Source organism: Phalangium opilio, unplaced genomic scaffold, assembly GCF_054372755.1.
Source record: "Phalangium opilio isolate 3A_F unplaced genomic scaffold, DU_Popi_V2 ptg000048l_1, whole genome shotgun sequence".
NCBI lineage: Eukaryota > Metazoa > Arthropoda > Arachnida > Opiliones > Phalangiidae > Phalangium > Phalangium opilio.
Window position 1 is genome coordinate 894088 of NW_028324170.1, and position 22462 is coordinate 916549.

Below are 22462 nucleotides of genomic sequence, written 5' to 3' on the forward strand. Positions count from 1 at the left end.
TGATATCCGTTTCAAATTCAAAGCGGGACAGACAATTGTTTACGTTTTAGTAGCCCTCCTGACCTGATTCCAAAAACTTCATTATACTGGATAAAATTACCTTATTTCCGTCCAATACAGGGCCGGAAATAAGAAACTTTTCTTATTGGACATGTGTCCAGTGACACCCCCCCCCTCCCCCTTGATTGGAAAATGTATAGGACATTGTCCAATGGAATGAGAATGAAAAAATATTATTGCAAAAAGGCTGACCTTCTTAGTTTTTAAAAAAATTACGGGACATTTTAAAATTTTATTGGACAGCGTCCTGTCACTGTGCTTATTTCCGGCCCTGAGTCTATAGCGTTAGTATCGTCTGCTCTCTCTAAAATCTAAGGCTGGATTATCGTTTTCAAGATTTTTCACTAATTTAAAATTAAAATTATTTCTTGAACTGGAATTAAAACCATTAACAAGTGGTTTAGCAAGAAAATTTTAAATATAGGGAATTTATTTAGCAGAAAACGACCAAGAAAGACGGTAACGCTTAGGGAGTAACCAAGGCTTAACTACTGTCAGATATCAGATTACAGGTAAATTATTATTAAATGATTATTTAATTGATATAGATGTCTGATGACGATGTCAGAGAGTTTCCGAATCCATATCCTAATTTTGATCCGTCATTATCAGTCCTACAAGATGTCGGTGACAACAAGGTCAGTTTGAAATTTTGATTTGTCATTTGTTGATGATTCTACATGACAATTGTTCGTGACACTTGATGACAGTTGAAAGCTGATGTTGTAGATAAGTTACGTTCCAATGTCACCAAATTACTGAAACTTTTAGAAGAGAATTTGGCTTCTGAAAGAGACAACCGTGACAACTCAGTCTACACTGGAACAGCTGGTTTTGCATTGTTATATTTTCACTTATATAATGTTTTAAATGATGAGGCATTTTTGAGTTTGTCCAAACATTACTCCGACTTATCAACTCGTAATTTGAAATCACATCGAGTAACGTTTCTTTGCGGAGATGCCGGACCTTTGGCAATTGCAGCTGTCATTTATAACAAATTGAACAGAGATAATGATGCTAAACATTTTGTAACAAAGTAAGTTTGAACTTTGAAGATTGTTTTTTATTTGAAATATTTAATATTCTTCATTGATATTGAAGATTGGAATGTTTGCACCGACAAGTAATTGACTTAGAGAGTGATTTACCAGATGAAGTACTTTATGGTCGAGCTGGATATTTGTACTCTTTGCTTTTCATTCAACATCATTTGGGAAAATCCGCTGTACAAGAAGAAATAATTAAAAAGGTAGTTTAAATTTAACATTTTCAATTATTTATTATTGTATTTTCAATTTAATAATTTTTCTTTTTAGGTTATTTCTTGTATTTTTACATCTGGTATTCGATTATCTCAAGCGGAAAATCATGGTGATTGTCCGTTATTTTATAAATGGCATGGAAAACCTTACATTGGTGCTGCTCATGGAATTATCGGGATTCTTTATACTCTTTTACTGGTAAGATATATTTTAATTCAATTTGTCTTTATTATTATTTTCAGTTAATTTTAATTAATTAATTAAGGCGACAGATTATGTAAGTAAAGATGAACTTGAAAGATACGTTTTACCAACTCTGGAATTTGTCTCTGGTTTAAAATTCAAATCTGGGAATTTCCCATCATCCCTTGGGAGTAATTCTAATGACAAATTAATTCATTGGTGTCACGGTGCTCCCGGTGCCATTCATTTATTCCTCAAAGCTTATCAGGTAATTAAAGGTGCGGATATTAAATAAATGAATTAATTAATTAATTAAGTTTATTTTTTAATCTTTTTTGAATTCAAGGTTTTTAAAAATGAAAAATATTTAAAAATTGCCAAAGAATGTTCCAACGTTATTTGGAATCGTGGGATTTTAAGAAAAGGTTACGGAATTTGCCACGGTGTTGCTGGAAATGCTTACGCTTTCTTGGCATTGTTTCAGTTGACAAAAGATGAATCTTATCTCTATAAAGCCATAAAAGTGAGTAATTTAATTTTGAGTACCAATTTTCTTTATTTAAATTTAATGTTTAATTTTAGTTTTCCGATTGGTGTTGTGATTATGGGAAACATGGTTGTCCAATGGCTGATCGCCCCCTGTCCTTATTTGAAGGTAAGCCCATTTCAAATTGTCATATACAATGGTAATACTAAGGTAGATATGTTTTTAGGCTTAGCTGGAACCATCTATTTCATGGCAGACACCTTATACCCTCATAATGCTGCTTTTCCCGCGTTTTCTTTGCCTTAAACTTCTTGGAACAGTCGTCATTAATGTTTGTTTTGTATAACAAAACCCATGAAATTGAAATAAAATATTATAACATTTTTACACTAGTGTTTGTCCCCTTGTAAAGTCATTTGTGATTGGTTGAAATAAGCCATTAAACTCGTTTTGTCGTCTGAAGACTCTAAACTGTTTTATTTATTTATTTATTTATTTAGTTCAGTACAGGTAAGCCATTAGAGCTTGGTTAGTACAACCGAGAGAGATTAACGATTTAGTTATACAGAGATTAACGATTTAGTTATACAGAGATTAACGATTTAGTTATACATTAGTAAAAAAAGAAAAAAAAAACAAAAAGAGATAAGTAAACAGACGTTTAAACTTTAAAGCCAGTTTAGCCCAATATTTTTTACTTCCACCATATTTAATATAAATTAGGGAAATAATAAGTTTTGAATTGTCTTTATAGTTACTTTCTTTAATTCTAAATTAAAAACGAGACAATTTACTTTCGAAAACGTTTAGTGTCGATTCCCTCGGAAAATAGTCTTCATTTCTATTGGTTCATTGTAAGGAGGTTTTTTTCTGGCGCGTGTTGCGATATCCAATGAGAATCCGTCTTTTCCCCTCCTCCTCGGCGCTGTATCTATGACGAGAGCTAAATGCGTAGCAGGGCTGCCAGGTGTGTGACGCGAAAAAGCCGAGAGAGAAACAACGTTAGTGACGAATATTTCGTGATCGTTGACGTGGCTGCTACGTTTCTGTAAATTTATCCAGTGGCGTCGCGCCATCGCCTGTGACGAGAAATACGTAATAACTGGTGAGTGCCTTTCAATTTTGTGACGTCTGATAATAACAATCGGGCCTAGAGTGTGATGGTCAACTCCGAAACACCCTGATGCCCAGTAATTAACCCTAACTTATCCCGAAATGTAGTTTAATTAAGCCTAACGAAACTATGATTAGGCTTAACACTCTTAGAGTCTAGATAGAAAGCTGGCAGACATTTTGGAAAAAAAGGTTTAGGCCTAACGCCCTTCGGAAGTTCGGCTTGCCAATGCCTTCATAGTTTTAACCGTAAGCCGCTGTTAGGCCTTGGCCTATAATTAAAGGGTACTCGCCGTCAAGCCCTTATCACAGTGATGCATAATTAGGAAAAAAAAAAAAAAACCCGCCAAAACGATACAAATTGGTTTCCGTTTCGGGATGTATGTTATGCTAAGCCTAATTATTAAATAGATTCGATTTCCAAGCTTAATTGCATCGATTTTAATTCCACTATGAGATATCAAATAAATTGTACCGGTTTTGATATTTACGCAACTCTGTAGGTGTAACCCTGGCCTTATTTTTTACTGGGTAAATTTGTACATTAAGTTAAAACTAATTACCATTGGAATTTAGATGAAAATTAGGCTTAGTAATTTAGGAAAACAGTAGATGTTATTCTGGTTTTTCCACCAGTATTTATTTAATATAGCAGCCAATCGAACAAATAAACAAATTTTGGTAAATACTGTAATTGATATATGTTTTAAATTGAATATATGCATAAAGGGTTAGTTGCTCAATTTATTTTTTGAAACTAGTTAATGATTTCAATATTTCATGTTGGAAAGTATACATTTAATTATATTGATTTCAATAAATAAATAAATTTTCGAAGCCCCGCTAAAAGTATTAGTCATTATTTTTGTGGGTGACGTCATTCGACACGTTTGTGACGCGTGACTCGATCTTTTCGGGGGTCTAATGTCCCGCCCACATGACGGGAAAGCTATAAGAATATTCCTTGGAAAGGAAGTGGTCGATGACGCGTTTCTCTTTGCTTCAATCCGCCCTATTGCGTCATCAACTCCCTCCCGGGGTTCGCGCGCCATTTCGGTTTTCCACCAAAATTGAGGGGTACGTCAAAAAATTGACGAAACTTCGATTAAATCTCTTTCCCAATTCTTCTTTATTCGAGAGGAACTAGTTTAACTACAAGTTTGCCATGGTTCAGGGAAAACCTGGAAAAGTCAGGGGATTTAAAAATAGGCCCAAAAAGTCAGGCAAATGAGGCAATTTTATTTTAGTTTAGGAAATTCTTGGCTTTTCGAAAATTACAAGATTGAAGGTTACAACCTTGCACAACTCTTCCAAAATGTTTTAAAACATAATTTTCAATTTAAGAGTTCATTGTTTATAACCAATAATATTCTCAACAAATATCCCTTGTAACATTGAGAACTAGCTTTTATGGGGTTAGTTTCTTTGGGAGTGATGGCCCCCTCGGAAGGCCAAGGGGAATCCAGAGAGAAAGTTGGGCTAGGCGTACATGTACATTGTAGTTAAGACTTAAGAGCGGGAGAACTGAACACGTGACCGACTTAACTTTCCTAATATCGTGTCAACCAAGTTCTGTCTCAAAATGAGAATGCAATAGGGCCAAGGCGCCAAAAGATGCATAAGTTATTGCTAATTGTTAAATGTGTGGATTTATTTTACTCTAATAAGAATAGTGATGAACCTCTCGATTTTAAAGGGTTAGAGACAAATTATTTGTCTGATTTTTAGTTTTAGCTGGAGTCGTACTCTTTAATGGAGGCTTTGGTGGAAGAAACGGTTGTTTCTACACGAGGGGGAATCGAGCGTACCTCCCCCTCGTTGACCATCACCACATCAGCAAACTCCAACACGTCCGCTACCAAGATGGCATCGCAGGTAAGCTCACCTTTCTCTCAAAAGCAATACTTTCGAAGTGCCGGTAGCCATGGGACACATTGTTTTAGGGGTGGTTTTGGGCAGTGTGAAGTGTTTTAGGCGCGATTTTGAACAGTGTCAAGTGTTTTGGAGGTGATTTTGAACAATGTCAAGTGTTTTGGAGGGGATTTTGAACAGTGTCAAGTGTTTTGGAGGGGATTTTGAACAGTATCAAGTGTTTTGGAGGGGATTTTGAACAGTTTCAAAAGTGTTTAAGGGGTGATTTTGACCATCATCTCCGATTTTAAGTGCGATTTTGACAAATATATATCCGGTTTTAGGGGTGATTTCCACCCGTATTGATTTCCAGCTATTTGTGTTTAACAGCGTATATTAAGGGTAGAATGTTTTTGAAATGATACACGGTAGATGTTTTCTATTTATAATGAAGTTTGCGCGGTTTTGATGTCGACGCTCGTGAACTAACACAACCCAAGCGCAATTTGCAATATAAATGAAACTAAATCGAGTAAATACACGATATTGAAAATCAGAGATATTTCAGCCTGTCTCTATGAAATTCAAACTGGATTACGATCATAAGCAAATAATGACACTAAATAAGCTAGACGTAATTTCTACAATTTCCATTTATTGAAAATACTGTAAACTACGGAGAAGTTTCGTTAAAGGGATAGTAGCAGCACAAACTTATCCTTATGGGGGAATAGGAAAACTGCAGGGTGATTTTTTTACTCTTTAGTGATATCAAGCTTATCTTCGACCCTTTCTATGTTAAAGAGGGGGTAGGTAACCTTCAGGGGGTTCACCGTTCATCCCTCGCTTTCTCTCCGCACTCTCACGATTCCGCCAAGCTTATGACGCAGGCGCTTAAAAGCAGGATGGAAGGCAAAGTTTTACCCCTGTGCCTTTCTCTCATGGAAGTGGTTTATAGCGCTCTCCTGGGCATGCGTCAATTTCGTAGACTATTTCGATGTAACTAAGAGGGAAAGACACGGGGGTAAAACTCCGCCCTCCATCTCGCGTTTTTGCGCCTGCGTTGTAGTCTTTTTGTATCATGAGAGTGTGTAGAGACGGGTGGCAATGTATATACCCCCTTATGCGTCCCGATACGGACGGTTGCCTACCCCGTTTTATACACCGAGAGGTCTATGGAAATAGTGACGTTCCTTCAAAAATAGTTCTTGATAATCCCCTACATAACGCATTGTAATCAAGTCCATGCTGACTGAAGTTACAAATTCACTTCAGTTTAACTTATAAGCGGATATGTTTAACTTATGGCGGACGTTACAAAACACTTGTTCACTTATAACATGGACCATAGTATAGTACCTGTACCATATAGATAAGCTATTTATCAAACCGTTTTTTCCTACTGATAACAAAAATTTTCCATCGTTGCTATCCAAAACGCTTTGGGATACGAGTTCCGTTTGTTAGTTAAAATTATTTTTTCCGCCATTAAAAGACTGTTAATTTTAACGCGTAACTGCTTTTTAAGTCGTTAACCTCTAAAAAAATCCACGGGAAATTATTATAACTTTCTTTTAAAAAAAAGTAAACAAAAATAATATGGCGTTGATGACGAAATTTGGGTAATGTGTGTTCTCTCTCTCGCATTGTTCTACGTTATCTTGCCTACCAACTAACGTTTCTTTTTATTCGCTATGTGAAGTGGTTTATAGCAATTACCCTAAAACCGTTTAGACGTGAAAGGTTTCAAAATCCGCGGTTAAATATTATTTTAGGCGTAACATTAAAAAAACAACTTTATTTTAAAGTTAGGATTAACACCTAAAAGTTAATTTTATTAGGTAATTACCAGAAGTAAATGAAGTTCATTTACTTCTGTAATTACTTAAATTAAACGATATCGAAGTGCGCTACACGTGTTTGTTTGTTTGTCTCTTAAACTTAAAGTGCGTTGTTAAAAAGAAAATTTGAAAATCATATTTTTTTTTTGTATTTTACAAGTATCTTGTATTTGTAATTAATTACTTTTGAATGTTTAATTGAATTGGTATAGGTGAAACACGCTATAGCTGTCCCTTCACCCGGAGGATCAGTGTCAATTGTCCACGTGGCAATACCCAATAATCAACCGATTCACGCGCAGTCCGTTATACAACAAGCCAATCAACAATCGGTCATTCAAGCCCCAGGAGGAACAAGCCAATCAGCTGCAAAAAATCAAGTCATTCTATTGAATAAATTGATTGCTCAAGGATCGGTTATACATAGTGCCGACGGTGATTCCGGGGTACACCCTGTACAGGTAAGGGACATTTCTTGTTTACTACTTGTTTCTACCGTGTCGCTCTTAGTTTGACCCCCGTGACCTCTAGCTCTGATTGACTTAATCCCAAGTATTTAGTAGTGTTTGGTGAAGAACAGTTTGGGCTATCAACCCCTCAAGGGATTTCCCAGTAACTTTCAAATATTTAGACTTATAACATATCGCAAACATTTCTAATCGCACGTATCTCCGGGATTTGTTTAAATCTTATTTTCCTGAGCCCTGATTGGTGGAATCCCTAGTATTTAGTATCATTTGATAGAGGACAATTCGGGGTATTACAGTCTCAAGGGATTTCCCTGGAAGTACTGTTAAACTAGAGTTAAATCGTTTTAAAGTTTGGATTTATGTTTATGTGACAGGTTGTTTAAACCTTATTTACCCGATCTCTGATTGATGTAAGCCCATATTTTAAATACCGTTGGGTAGAGGACAATTAGGGTTATTAACCCCTGAAGGGATTTCCCTTGAATTGGTGTTAAACTAGAGTTACAATTAACGCGTCAAAATTGTGATCGATCAGAAACTTACGATCATAAACTTATGAATGATACAGACGATGTTATTACTATAATTTAGTTTTTGAGTATCGTTTCCCCATAAGCTCTGACGTCAGACGCGGTAAAATATTGACGTCAGTGAAATCGGAGGATTATTAGGATAAAAAGTTAATAAATTAAAGGGAAGTAGACGCGCACCCTTTTGACAGTTTATCGTAATGTTAACCAACTTCAGTTTTATCAGTGTCCTTAACCCTTTATTTATTAGAAATGTTAGTAGTTTTTAATTAATAAAATTTTCAGTTAATTTCGGCCAAAAGTGAGAACGATAACGAAACGGTGACTGCCGTTTTATCACCCGAAGACGAGTCCAAGAAAAGGCGCGAAATCTTGGCTAGAAGACCGTCTTATCGCAAGATCTTAAGTGAACTTTCTTCGACAGAGACGCACGCGGCCGTCGCCACGCTGGGGACAAGTACCAATCAAAATAACGAACTGAAAGATGACCAAACCACCGCCGTAAGTAAAACCAAACGCAATTAAAAATAACAAAAAATGAATCGTGCGCTTCACAATCATTGCCTCTTAGAATACTTATGGTGGAGCGATAATTGGTCTTGCAAAGAATCTTATCTCTTTTTGTCTTTGACAATAACAATTAATATTTTTACATGTGGAAATGTTGTCTTTTAGACTGTAGTTGACGATGGGGAAGGTGGTAGTACCATCACAGTTGGAGGAACGCAATACCATACGCCTTCTGGTCTCATCAAGGTCGTGCAAGCCGGGACAACCCTGCAATTGGCTACGCAGGATGCAACGGGCGGTATTCAAGGACTTCAGACACTTACCATGAGCAACGCAACGGGAGCCAATACACCTACCATTGTCCAATACGCCGCCCAAGGGCAGGATGGTCAATTCTTCGTACCAGGTGATTATAAACACTTTAGTTCCGAAACATTTTTCAGTTTGTTGACCAAGTTTTGGTTTTCCAGTAACAGTTTCGGCGGCGGATTTACAAGCCTACGGAATTAGGACAACTGGGAATGCGGGTTCGAGTCTGGGTGGTAGCGTAGTCATGACGCAGTCGGGAGCTATTCAATCACCCGTCCATATGATTGAGGAGGTCTCCAAGAAGAGGGAACTCAGGTTGCTCAAAAACAGGTATCTAAAAATTGTTCTGCTATGAGTTTCATCCAATTATCTGGTTTTTACTTGAAAACACCAAGTTTTTGTCAAGTTTTTAGTGGGAAACGTCGCGTAGTCCCGGGTTTTTAGTGTGGAATGGTCGCGTATTCCCGGGTTTTTAGTGTGGAATGGTCGCGTATTCCCGGGTTTTTAGTGTGGAATGGTCGCGTATTCCCGGGATTTTAGTGGGGAAACGTCGCGTATTCCCGGGATTTTAGTGGGGAAACGTCGCGTATTCCCGGGTTTTTAGTGGGGAAACGTCGCGTATTCCCGGGTTTTTAGTGGGGAAACGTCGCGTATTCCCGGGTTTTTAGTGGGGAAACGTCGCGTATTCCCGGGTTTTTAGTGGGGAAACGTCGCGTATTCCCGGGTTTTTAGTGGGGAAACGTCGCGTATTCCCGGGTGTTTAGTCTGGTAATGGGCGTGAAAAGTATTCCGATATATTGAGATACTAAGTATCCCCGGGTTTTTTATAGAATACCCTTTTAATTTCAGGGAAGCGGCCAAAGAATGTCGTAGAAAAAAGAAAGAATACATCAAATGTTTAGAAAACCGCGTTGCTGTCTTAGAAAATCAAAACAAAGCCCTGATTGAAGAACTCAAATCCTTGAAAGAACTTTATTGCCAAAAAAATGATTAAAATATCACTTAACGTAACTCTCAGCCTTGCCTATCCATTAAGTCGATGCTAATACCAAACTGGGAAACGACAAAACTAGCGTCAACCAGTTTGGTAATTATCTACAACATGGACTAAACTATATTATATTGTATAAAAACAAACTAAAGTGGCACGTGACCCATGATGACGTCACGCGTGTATTTTTAAGTCCCGTGGACTCCACATCTAAAGAAAAACGTTCGAGAACGTTCCATAATCATCCAACAAATCGTTTTAAGAAGATGATTTAATTTTTCTTACGCGAAATAAATATTATCATAAATATTGTAAATAACTTTGTTGTCAAGACGTGTATAACCTCCTTGATATTTCTATGAATTAAAATTTAACAAAGGTGACACGTTTATACGTTGTATTTATTCTTGTTTTTGCGGGTAATGAATGATGGTGTTTTTTATACTAATAACAAGTAGGCCTACGTACTTTCATTAGAAGTTAATAACTTTTATCCTGTAAAGTACAAGATTTCTTACAAAACCCATATCGATTTCTATCCGTTGTTGGGTGTGAAAAGACAACGCAGCCTCTCTTATGGATGAGTAAACTCTCGGTTAATCGGTTTATTGTTATTTTGGCTTATTCCAAGCAGGGAGAGAGGGAGATGCCGCGTGAATAGCGCGATTTGTCTCTCTTTTGGGTGGGGGAAGTAAATTTCCCTGCCAACGGGGGTAGTATCGCCCGGGCCACCGCGAGCTCTACTGCGCAAAATCCAAAGTTTTTTTCTCATGTAGCGACTAATCGTGATGTCACTTCGCGCATGCTCAATGATCCACCGAATGACCCAAGGTAGAGAGAGAGAGAGAACATAGTATTTCATACCCCCGTTTTCAACCCCTTCCCGCTAGATACGAGTTCTGTTAGCATTAGGCGGCTTCTCCCTCTCTCCCTGTTCCAAGGTGCTTCGAATTTCCATGTCGTTTATTCGAAAGTGTATTTATAAACGTATACCTCCATCTTCGGTTTTTGCCAAAGAACATCTTGGATGCGTAGGTTGAACCCTTTGAAACAACAGTAGTCCAATCCGGGAAAAATGGGATCCTGTTGGGAAGCTTGTTCTTTGACGAATCTTACCGCGTCCTAGTTATCAAGTAAGTAATTTTAAAGTTGGGCTTAAGTGAGAATGGGATAATAGAAGAAGGATGACACTCTGTATCCTCTTAATACTTCAGTTACGTAACGTCATTCTTCCCAGGCTCACCCTTTAAGTTTGCTTTCCCGCTCATCAAACTACAAATGGGCATCGCACCTTAAGGCGAATTCTATAATTGATTGGCATTAAATCCCCACCAATCATCCTACAAACCTCGTCTTGACGAAGGACAAAAATGCCCAAGCTCGTCTTGCCAAATATTTAAGCGCTAATAGAGTAATGATGAGGGAACTATTTGTCGCGTAGGTGATTCGGTTTAGTAACCTTGTTCTAACTTCTAAATGTTCCGATGTTGGGAAGAATGACGTTACACTTACCCCGCTTTGTGGTACACTTCTTTCGAAGAGAAGTAATATATACTTCTGGTGATATCTATCGTTGTGAGGAAGTTTAATACCTTCAAGCGTTCGCGAGTAAAGCGTGGACGAGCGCAATTAGCTTGAGTTGAAATATGGTTTTGATTATGTCTATGAACATTTGAGGCATATATAGATACAAGTACGCTGTTTAAGGTACACGCTTTTTTCGGTGAATCCGTTCATAAAAGCATTTTTCAAAAGAGAAAATCACATTATTTTGATTTTATTTTCAGAATCTGGATATATGAACACACACCTGTGACCTATCCACGCTAATACTTCAGTTTCCAGCCCAAAACGTTGTTTTCCATCCAAGAACCCCAATTTCCGGAAGCGTGCGAAAACTTTGTATATATTAAGGCCTACTCAGACGATACAAATTTTTCAATCATTTAGATGAGTCAACTTGAGTTGAGTAAAAGTTGGGACGTGTGAACAGAAGTTGGACAAGTTGAACTACAAAATTAAGACTCGATCACTGATTCATTTTGCCGACACAACGTTTTCACCCATCTAGTTGATTCAAAAGTTGTATCGTCTGAAAAGGCCTTAAGTTATATATTTATAGTTTAATTTGTTACCTTATTGTTCTATTTGTTTGTTAATATTTTTATTGTGATTTTAAGCTGTTTAATTTGTGTTTATGCTGTTTTATTGTGTTTTATGCTGTTTTATTGTGTTTTTATGCTGTTTTATGCTGTTTAATGTGTGTTTATGCTGTTTTATTGTGTTTTTATGCTGTTTTATTCAGTTTTAAGCTATTTTATTGTATGTTTTCGCTGTTTTATTGTGTTTCTATGCTGTTTAAAGTGTGTTTATGCTGTTTAATGTGTATCTATGATGTTTTATTGTGTTTTTATGCTGTTTTACTGTGGTTTATGTTGTTCTATACTGTTTTATTGTGTTTTTATGCTGTTTTACTGTGTTTTTATGCTGTTCTATGCTGTTTTATCGTGTTTTATTGTAGTTTCTGTGCGTTTTATTGTAGTTTCTGTGCGTTTTATTGCAGTTTCTGTGTGTTTTATTGTAGTTTCTGTTTGTTTTATTGTAGTTTCTGTGCGTTTTATTGTATTTTTTGTGCGTTTTATTGCAGTTTCTGTTTGTTTTATTGTAGTTTTTGTGTGTTTTTGTTTTATTGTAGTTTTTGTGTGTTTTTGTTTTATTGTAGTTTTTGTGTGTTTTATTGTAGTTTTTGTGTGTTTTATTGTAGTTTCTGTGCGTTTTATTGTAGTTTCTGTGCGTTTTATTCTGGGGCTTTGTGTGTTTTATTGTAGTTTCTGTGCGTTTTATTGTAGTTTTTGTGTTTTATTGTAGTTTCTGTGCTAATTAAATTATTCCAAGTATTAATACTAGTGTTTATGTCGATAATGAGTTACAAATAAACTTTTCAAATTTCAAAGAAAAATACAAGCATCTGCCGCATTATGAGCCTATTCACGTCTTCTTCCCAGTGCCAAGCAGAGGGGACCGGATCGACGCCATTCAGGGATAAAAGAGGGCTTCTCATATCACACGCCGCGAGCAAGTTTCAACGAAGTCTACTTTTTTTTTATATCTATATACTTTTGTTTATACATCATAAATGTATTATAGAATAAATAAATTGTTCGTCGATTTAATGAATCTCATTTTTTATTCCTTTTCTTGTCAATTAAGTTACAGCAGGCATATATACGATTTTAAAATGCATTAATTAGATTAAAAAGGATTGGGAAAATGGGTTAATTAGAGGTTCCCGGTAATCACTATAGCACTGTTAAAGGCAGCGCGTCGAGGGGCTATTCACTAATGAAAATTTTCTTTTATTGGTGATTTTTATTCACGCTTTTAAAAAGGATAGGGATTCATTGGTGATTTAAAATGGATGGGGATTAATGGTTGCGTCTGGATTACGAGTAATCATCGAGGGGCTACTCACTAAAAACTCGTTAGTGATTTTAAACGGGATTGGGATTGTGGGTAACTTAGGGCTACGGGTTGTTATTATTTTACTAGATATGAACGGATTATTAAGCATTCACACATTTGCCACTAGGGGAGCTGCAAACGTAGTTACGTATTTACTGACATCTAAAAAATGATAAAATTCTGCTAGACGTTCGTGTAAGCAATAGATAGTTCATAAATTGCCGCTAGGGGCGCTGTGTACGTAGTTACGTATTTACTGACATCTAATACATGAAGAAATTTGCCGCTAGGGGCGCTGTATACGTAGTTACGTATTTACTGACATCTAAAACATGATAAAATTCTGCTAGACATTCGTGTAAGCAATAGATAGTTCATAAATTGCCGCTAGGGGCGCTGTATACGTAGTTACGTATTTACTGACATCTAATACATGAAGAAATTGCCGCTAGGGGCGCTGTATACGTAGTTACGTATTTACTGACATCTAAAAACATGATAAAATTCTGCTAGACATTCGTGTAAGCAATAGATAGTTCATAAATTGCCGCTAGGGGCGCTGTGTACGTAGTTACGTATTTACTGACATCTAAAACATGATAAAATTCTGCTAGACATTCGTGTAAGCAATAGATAGTTCATAAATTGCCGCTAGGGGCGCTGTATACGTAGTTACGTATTTACTGACATCTAATACATGAAGAAATTTGCCGCTAGGGGCACTGTATACGTAGTTACGTATTTACTGAAATCTAATACATGAAGAAATTTTCCGCTAGGGGCGCTGTTATATAGGCCTAACGGTGTGTTCTCTTATTTGAATTGGCGCCCACGTCACACTTCGAAGCGCCCCCAACGACGCAATTTACTATAAAACTCGGACGCCACTTGTCCAGGTTTCTTTTCTCTCTGCGCCGGCGACCAGTCAACATCGTTCCTTGATCAGCTCCTCGCAATCCTGACTTTCGAAGGCAGTATTGGATGGAAAGCCACGTTTTACGCCGATGTTGGGACGTGACTCTGAGCTCTCCGCCATTGCATGTCCATTAGAACGTTGAAATCAACGCGAAAGGTTAAGCCTAGTACGGTATGTGTGAAAGTCTTTCAATAATCCAAAGCCATCCAGCTAGCCATTTATTATTTTATTTAATCCTAGAGTTTAAATTATTTAGGTAGAGTTAATTGTTAGTTAATTATGTTTATTTATTGAAAATTAACTACAATATGAAAAGATTTCCAGACACGAGGTCAGTTAGACAAGGCTTAATTTAGAACATCTCAAATCAAGTACTTGGGCTCATATTAGGGGAAATTAAATTCCTTATCTATTTTAAATAATAAACCTTGACTGTTTGCAAATTAGGTCTCATTTAACGGCGCGAAAATATATTACCTAAAATGAGTAACGTATGATTTAACGGGGCCAGATTAGGTTGCACTAGGCTAGGCTAAACCTTTTATAAAAATTTGTCCGGGCCTGGCACTAATCTCTAAGTTATTACTTTATGCCGTCGTTTTAATTTAAATTAGCGAGGGTATTTTTGAATTATTACGCGTAAATTATAGATTTGAGATTCTAAATTTCATTCGTGGCAGTATTTAATTATTTTAGATAATGAACTACGGTCTATTTAATAAATTAAATGGTTTAAATTAGGGTTAACTGTCAATAAGTTATCATTAATTATGGAGATTAAGTCAATCTAATAATTTTAAAATGAGCCACGAACGCGAAGTTAAGGCTCGAGATTTTTAATTTATATTTACGGGAATATTTTACCTAGTTTTTTTCTTAAATTATTTTAATCTATGGTATGGTTTCCGTGAGTTATTATTTTGTTGGAACCTTGAGTAGCCATTTAATTCTGATATGGAAATTGCTTAGTATTTAGTGCAATGCTTACATTATATTTATGGGATTATTTTACTTGGTTTTTTTCTTAAATTATTATTTTGCTAGGACCTTAAAGTAGCCCTTCAATTCTGATTTGGCTTAATATTTAGTGTGATTTTAAATTTGTTTTTGGGAATATAGTTTTTCTTCAATAATTTACGGAAACAAAACCATAGATTAAAATGATTTTTTCGTTAGGCCCCTTTAATTCTTATTAATATTTATTATTAATATATTTTCATTTTTAGACGCCATGATGTTCTTCGATGTTCTTCGATGTTCTGTTGCTGGTCATTCGGAGAAGTTTCCTAGCAGATGATTTCAACCTTTGTTAGAGACGCTCATTCCAGATGAAATCTTCCTTGGATTTGCGATACAAGATTTTTCAACCTGTGTTGGCCTTGCAATCATTCTCTACAAAGATGCGATGAACATCATCAAATCTAGAAAAATTCAAATTTTTATTAGAATTATATATGCAACTACTTAATTTCTTTTTACGCGTTCAAACTTTAATTTACGTCACACTTTATATTATTTTTTGTTGAAGATTTTTGTAAACACCCCATTTTTTTACTTTTTGTTCAATAAATTTTGCCTTGAACCACTTTTTTTGTTTTCTTTGAAATTATTTGATTAAGAGGAAAGGTTTGAATTTTTTAGCTCTAAACAGATAGCCTATTTTTGGGGGACCCTCTTTTAAGCTTCTTTTAGCTTATATGAAAACATGAAAAGCTCATTATTTTAAAAAGGAAAAAAATAAGCTTAAATTGTTTAAGAAAGTAAAAAAAAGCCTAAAAAGGAGCCTAAGAAAGTAAAAAAAAGCCTAAAAAGGAGCCTAAAAATACTACCCTAAGTCCAGACCCTAAAAAATTCAAGCCATCCCTCTTATCCAAACTATTTCAATAAAACAAATTCAATAAAACAAATAACGTGACCCAAGGTAAAATATCTTTATTGAGAAAAAAACAACCGAGGTGTTTACAAAAATTTTCTACAAAAAAATATTTAAAGCGTTCCATAAATTAAAATTTGACCGCGTAAAATTAAAAGGGGTAGGCTAGTTACCGATTAAATTTAAGAATAAAATTAAGTTAATTAGCGGAAAAACTTCACGGTCCAATCAGTTTGAAGGCCTGTGTTTCGAAAGTCCAAGAAAGATGTCATCTGGAATGAGGGTCCTTAACATCGGATGAACTTCCAAGTCTACTTGAAAACGTCTCTGAATGACCAGCAACAGCTTATCCAAGAAAATCATTCGCGTCTAAAAATTAAAATAAATTAATTACAAATATTAAGGCAATGCCTAATTTTAAAATAAGTGCTACTTTAAGCCTAACAAAATAATAATTTACCGAGATAATCCCATATATTTAAATAATTAGCGAAATACTGGCGATATATTGCTAAGAATTTTTTTTAATAATCTAAGTTAAATTTCTTGAGCCTTGTTCAAATGTCTTGACCTCGTGGTCGTGGTTTATTTAATTTTAATTCAAAATTATTATTTAATAGGCTGAATTTAAGTAAATAATAATAATTAACTGCCTGTTTCATTAAAACTACCTAATTTTTTAAAATAATAAGCTATTTAAAAAACGCTTACATTTGCTGCGCATTAACAAGTTTGTTCATTCCAACATCGCCTTGCTGAATCGATTCCAAAAGAACATTCAATGGCGGAAAGAGCTCTAGATTCTGGATTTATTCCTTGACGGCGAAAAAAAAATGGCTGATCGTCGGCGAAAGGCCTGATTTCCAAGAGCTGAGCAGGAAACGATCTTGACTCCACGATGCCAATCGAAGAAAGAAATTTCGACCGGTTACTCAAGAACGAAGTTCTCTCCCGCAAGATTTACGCCCTCAAGCCGTTAAAAGCAGACGACACTAATTGGAGTAATACCGTTTTTCCGTTGGCCTATTCCATGGAGTAATTTTCTTGGAGCGAGAAGGAGTTTCTTTTAAATTACATAAAATTTGGTGTCTCCTGTAATATTGCTCCATATTGTCTATTTCCATGGAGTAATTTTCTTGGAGCGAGAAGAAAAGTTTCCTTAAAATTACATAAAAATTTGTCTGTTTCCTGCAATATTACTCCATGGTGGCAGACTGCAGGTAACAAACAAATGTTTATGTAATTTTAAAGAAACTTTCCTTCTCGCTCCAAGAAAATTACTCCATGGAAATAGACAATATGGAGCAATATTACAGGAGACACCAAATTTTATGTAATTTTAAAGAAACTCCTTCTCGCTCCAAGAAAATTACTCCATGGAATAGGCCAACGGAAAAACGGTACTACTCCAATTAGTGTCGTCTGCTTTTAACGGCTTGAGGGCGTAAATCTTGCGAGAGAAATTCGTTCTTGAGTAACCGGCCGAAATTTCTTTCTTCGATTGGCATCGTGGAGTCAAGATCGTTTCCAGCTCAGCTCTTGGAAATCAGGCCTTTCGCCGACGATCAGCCATTTTTTTCGCCGTCAAGGAATAAATCCAGAATCTAGAGCTCTTTCCGCCATTGAATGTTCTTTTGGAATCGATTCAGCAAGGCCATTTTGGAATGAACAAACTTGTTAATGCGCAGCAAATGTAAGCCTTTTTTAAATTGCTTATTATTTTAATAAATTAGGTAGTTTTAATGAAACAGGCAGTTAATTATTATTATTTACGTAAATTCAGCCTATTAAATAATAATTTTGAATTAAAATTAAATAAACCACGACCACGAGGTTAAGACATTTGAACAAGGCTTAAGAAATTTAACTTAGATTATTAAAAAAATTCTTAGCAATATATCGCCAGTATTTCGCTAATTATTTAAATATATGGGATTATCTCGGTAATTTATTATTTTGTTAGGCTTAAAGTAGCACTTATTTTAAAATTAGGCATTGCCTTAATATTTGTAATTAATATATTTTAATTTTTAGACGCGAATGATTTTCTTGGATAAGCTGTTGCTGGTCATTCAGAGACGTTTTCAAGTAGACTTGGAAGTTCATCCGATGTTAAGGACCCTCATTCCAGATGACATCTTTCTTGGACTTTCGAAACACAGGCCTTCAAACTGATTGGACCGTGAAGTTTTTCCGCTAATTAACTTAATTTTATTCTTAAATTTAATCGGTAACTAGCCTACCCCTTTTAATTTTACGCGGTCAAATTTTAATTTATGGAACGCTTTAAATATTTTTTTGTAGAAAATTTTTGTAAACACCTCAATTGTTTTTTTCTCAATAAAGAAATTTTACCTTGGGTCACGTTATTTGTTCTCTTGAAATAGTTTGGATAAGAGGGATGGCTTGAATTTTTTAGGGTCTGGACTTGGGGTAGTATTTTTAGGCCCCTTTTTAGGCTTTTTTTTACATTTTTAAACAATTTAAGCTTATTTTTTTCCCTTTTTAAAATAATGAGCTTTTCATTTTTTCATATAAGCTAAAAGAAGCTTAAAAGAGGGTCCCCAAAAAATAGGCTATCTGTTTAGAGCTAAAAAATTCAAACCTTCCCTCTTAATCAAATAACTTCAAAGAAAACAAAAAAAGTGGTTTAAGGCAAAATTTATTGAACAAAAAGTAAAAAATGGGGTGTTTACAAAAATTTTCAACAAAAAATAATATAAAGTGTGACGTAAATTAAAGTTTGAATGCGTAAAAAGAAATTAAGTAGTTGCATATATAATTCTAATAAAAATTTGAATTTTTCTAGATTTGATGATGTTCATCGCATCTTTGTAGAGAATGATTGCAAGGCCAACACAGGTTGAAAAATCTTGTATCGCAAATCCAAGGAAGATGTCATCTGGAATGAGAGTCTCTAACAAAGGTTGAAATCATCTGCTAGGAAACTTCTCCGAATGACCAGCAACAGAACATCCAAGAACAACATCATCGCGTCTAAAAATGAAAATATATTAATAACAAATATTAATAAGAATTAGAGGGGCCTAACAAAAAATCATTTTAATCTATGGTTTAGTTTCCGTAAATTATTGAAGAAAAACTATATTCCCAAAAACAAAATTTAAAAATCACACTAAATATTAAGCCAAATCAGAATTAAAGGGATACTTTAAGGTCCTAGCAAAATAATAATTTAAGAAAAAAACCAAATAAAATAATCCCATAAATATAATGTAAGCATTGCACTAAATACTAAGCAATTTCCATATCAGAATTAAACGGCTACTCAAGGTTCCAACAAAATAATAACTCACGGAAACCATACCATAGATTAAAATAATTTAAGAAAAAAACTAGGTAAAATATTCCCGTAAATATAAATTAAAAATCTCGAGCCTTAACTTCGCGTTCGTGGCTCATTTTAAAATTATTAGATTGACTTAATCTCCATAATTAATGATAACTTATTGACAGTTAACCCTAATTAATTTAAACCATTTAATTTATTAAATAGACCGTAGTTCATTATCTGAAATAATTAAATACTGCCACGAATGAAATTTAGAATCTCAAATCTATAATTTACGCGTAATAATTCTAAAATACCCTCGCTAACTTAAATTAAAACGACGGCATATAGTAAAAACTTAGAGATTAGTGCCAGGCCCGGATAAATTTTTATAAAAGGTTTAGCCTATCCTAGTGCAACCTAATCTGGCCCCGTTAAATCATACGTTACTCATTTTAGGTAATATATTTTTGCGCCGTTAAATGAGACCTAATTTGCAAACAGTCAAGGTTTATTATTTAAAATAGATAAGGAATTTAATTTCCCCTAGTATGAGCCCAAGTACTTGATTTGAGATGTTCTAAATTAAGCCTTGTCTAACTGACCTCGTGTCTGGAAATTTTTTCATATTGTAGTTAATTTTCAATAAATAAACATAATTAACTAACAATTAACTCTACCTAAATAATTTTAACTCTAGGATTAAATAAAATAATAAATGGCTAGCTGGATGGCTTTGGATTATTGAAAGACTTTCACACATACCGTACTAGGCTTAACCTTTCGCGTTGATTTCAACGTTCTAATGGACATGCAATGGCGGAGAGCTCAGAGTCACGTCCCAACATCGGCGTAAAACGTGGCTTTCCATCCAATACTGCCTTCGAAAGTCAGGATTACGAGGAGCTGATCAAGGAACGATGTTGACTGGTCGCCGGCGCAGAGAGAAAAGAAACCTGGACAAGTGGCGTCCGAGTTTTATAGTAAATTGCGTCGTTGGGGGCGCTTCGAAGTGTGACGTGGGCGCCATTTCAAATAAGAGAACACACCGTTAGGCCTATATAACAGCGCCCCTAGCGGCAAATTTCTTCATGTATTAAATGTCAGTAAATACGTAACTACGTATACAGCGCCCCTAGCGGCAATTTATGAACTATCTATTGCTTACACGAATGTCTAGCAGAATTTTATCATGTTTTAGATGTCAGTAAATACGTAACTACGTACACAGCGCCCCTAGCGGCAATTTATGAACTATCTATTGCTTACACGAACGTCTAGCAGAATTTTATCATGTTTTAGATGTCAGTAAATACGTAACTACGTACACAGCGCCCCTAGCGGCAATTTATGAACTATCTATTGCTTACACGAACGTCTAGCAGAATTTTATCATGTTTTAGATGTCAGTAAATACGTAACTACGTATACAGCGCCCCTAGCGGCAATTTATGAACTATCTATTGCTTACACGAACGGCTAGCAGAATTTTATCATGTTTTAGATGTCAGTAAATACGTAACTACGTTTGCAGCTCCCCTAGCGGCAAATGTGTGAATGCTTAATAATTCGTTCATAACTAGTAAAATAATAACAACCCGTAGCCCTAAGTTACCCACAATCCCAATCCCGTTTAAAATAACTAACGAGTTTTTAGTGAGTAGCCCCTCGATGATTACTCGTAATCCAGACGCAACCATTAATCCCCATCCATTTTAAATCACCAATGAATCCCTATCCTTTTTAAAAGCGTGAATAAAAATCACAAATAAAAGAAAATCTTCATTAGTGAATAGCCCCTCGACGCGCTGCCATTAACAGTGCTATAGTGACTACCGGGAACCTCTAATTAACCCATATTCCCAATCCTTTGTGTGTTTAATTGTTGTTTCTGTGCGTTTTATTGTTTTTTTGTGCGTTTTATTGTAGTTTCTGTGCGTTTTATTGTAGGTTTTGTGATTTATTGTAGTTTCTGTGCTAATTAAAGCATTCCATGTATTAATACTAGTGTTTATGTCGATAAAGAGTTAAAAATGAACTTTTCTAATTTCAAAGAAAAATACAAGAATCTGCCGCATTATGAGCCTTTTCACTTCTTCTTCCCAGTGCCAAGCAGAGCGGACGGGATCGACGCCATTCAGTGATAAAAGAGGGCTTCTCATATCACACGCCGCGAGCAAGTTTCAACGAAGTTTACTTTTTGTTTTTATATCTATATACCTTTGTTTATACTTCATAAATGTACTATAGAATAAATAAATTGTTCGTCGATTTAATGAATCTCATTTTTTATTCCTTTTCTTGTCAATAAAGTTACAGCAGGCATATATACGATCTTAAAATGCATTAATTAGATTAAAAAGGATTGGGAATATGGGTTAATTAGAGGTTCCCGGTAATCACTATAGCTCTGTTAAAGGCAGCGCGTCGAGGGGCTATTCACTAATGAAAATTTTCTTTTATTGGTGATTTTTATTCACGCTTTTAAAAAGGATAGGGATTCATTGGTGATTTAAAATGGATGGGGATTAATGGTTGCGTCTGGATTACGAGTAATCATCGAGGGGCTACTCACTAAAAACTCGTTAGAGATTTTAAACGGGATTGGGATTGTGGGTAACTTAGGGCTACGGGTTGTTACTATTTTACTAGTTATGAACGGATTATTAAGCAATCACACATTTGCCACTAGGGGAGCTGCAAACGTAGTTACGTATTTACTGACATCTAAAAAATGATAAAATTCTGCTAGACGTTCGTGTAAGCAATAGATAGTTCATAAATTGCCGCTAGGGGCGCTGTGTACGTAGTTACGTATTTACTGACATCTAAAACATGATAAAATTCTGCTAGACATTCGTGTAAGCAATAGATAGTTCATAAATTGCCGCTAGGGGCGCTGTATACGTAGTTACGTATTTACTGACATCTAAAACATGATAAAATTCTGCTAGACGTTCGTGTAAGCAATAGATAGTTCATAAATTGCCGCTAGGGGCGCTGTGTACGTAGTTACGTATTTACTGACATCTAAAACATGATAAAATTCTGCTAGACGTTCGTGTAAGCAATAGATAGTTCATAAATTACCGCTAGGGGCGCTGTGTACGTAGTTACGTATTTACTGACATCTAAAACATGATAAAATTCTGCTAGACATTCGTGTAAGCAATAGATAGTTCATAAATTGCCGCTAGGGGCGCTGTATACGTAGTTACGTATTTACTGACATCTAATACATGAAGAAATTTGCCGCTAGGGGCGCTGTTATATAGGCCTAACGGTGTGTTCTCTTAGTTGAATTGGCGC

General features: G+C 35.6%; 2 protein-coding genes and 2 long non-coding RNA genes across 4 annotated transcripts; 3 read left to right on the forward strand and 1 right to left on the reverse strand.

Moving 5' to 3' along the window:
* Positions 1–325: 325 nt before the first annotated feature.
* Positions 326–2387, forward strand: LOC149673517 (lanC-like protein 2). The gene is made up of 9 exons (XM_089839080.1): positions 326–519; positions 609–698; positions 771–1099; positions 1165–1312; positions 1380–1523; positions 1591–1776; positions 1855–2031; positions 2091–2163; positions 2222–2387. The coding sequence occupies exons 2-9, from the start codon at positions 609–611 to the stop codon at positions 2299–2301; spliced, it is 1227 nt and encodes a 408-aa protein (XP_089695206.1). The 5' UTR covers positions 326–519; the 3' UTR covers positions 2302–2387.
* A 551-nt stretch (positions 2388–2938) lies between these two features.
* Positions 2939–9999, forward strand: LOC149673518 (cyclic AMP-dependent transcription factor ATF-1-like). The gene is made up of 7 exons (XM_089839081.1): positions 2939–3100; positions 4837–4983; positions 7013–7261; positions 8086–8301; positions 8476–8716; positions 8781–8949; positions 9469–9999. The coding sequence occupies exons 2-7, from the start codon at positions 4861–4863 to the stop codon at positions 9611–9613; spliced, it is 1143 nt and encodes a 380-aa protein (XP_089695207.1). The 5' UTR covers positions 2939–3100; positions 4837–4860; the 3' UTR covers positions 9614–9999.
* A 5278-nt stretch (positions 10000–15277) lies between these two features.
* On the reverse strand, positions 15278–16768 carry LOC149673519 (uncharacterized). Its single transcript, XR_016367018.1, has 3 exons — positions 16573–16768; positions 16035–16230; positions 15278–15409 (listed from the first exon to the last, which is right to left on the reverse strand). It is a non-coding gene; the product is annotated as an uncharacterized LOC149673519 (long non-coding RNA).
* Positions 16769–17410: 642 nt separating this feature from the next.
* Positions 17411–19823, forward strand: LOC149673520 (uncharacterized). Its single transcript, XR_016367019.1, has 3 exons — positions 17411–17554; positions 17896–18091; positions 18671–19823. It is a non-coding gene; the product is annotated as an uncharacterized LOC149673520 (long non-coding RNA).
* The last annotated feature ends 2639 nt before the right edge of the window (positions 19824–22462 follow it).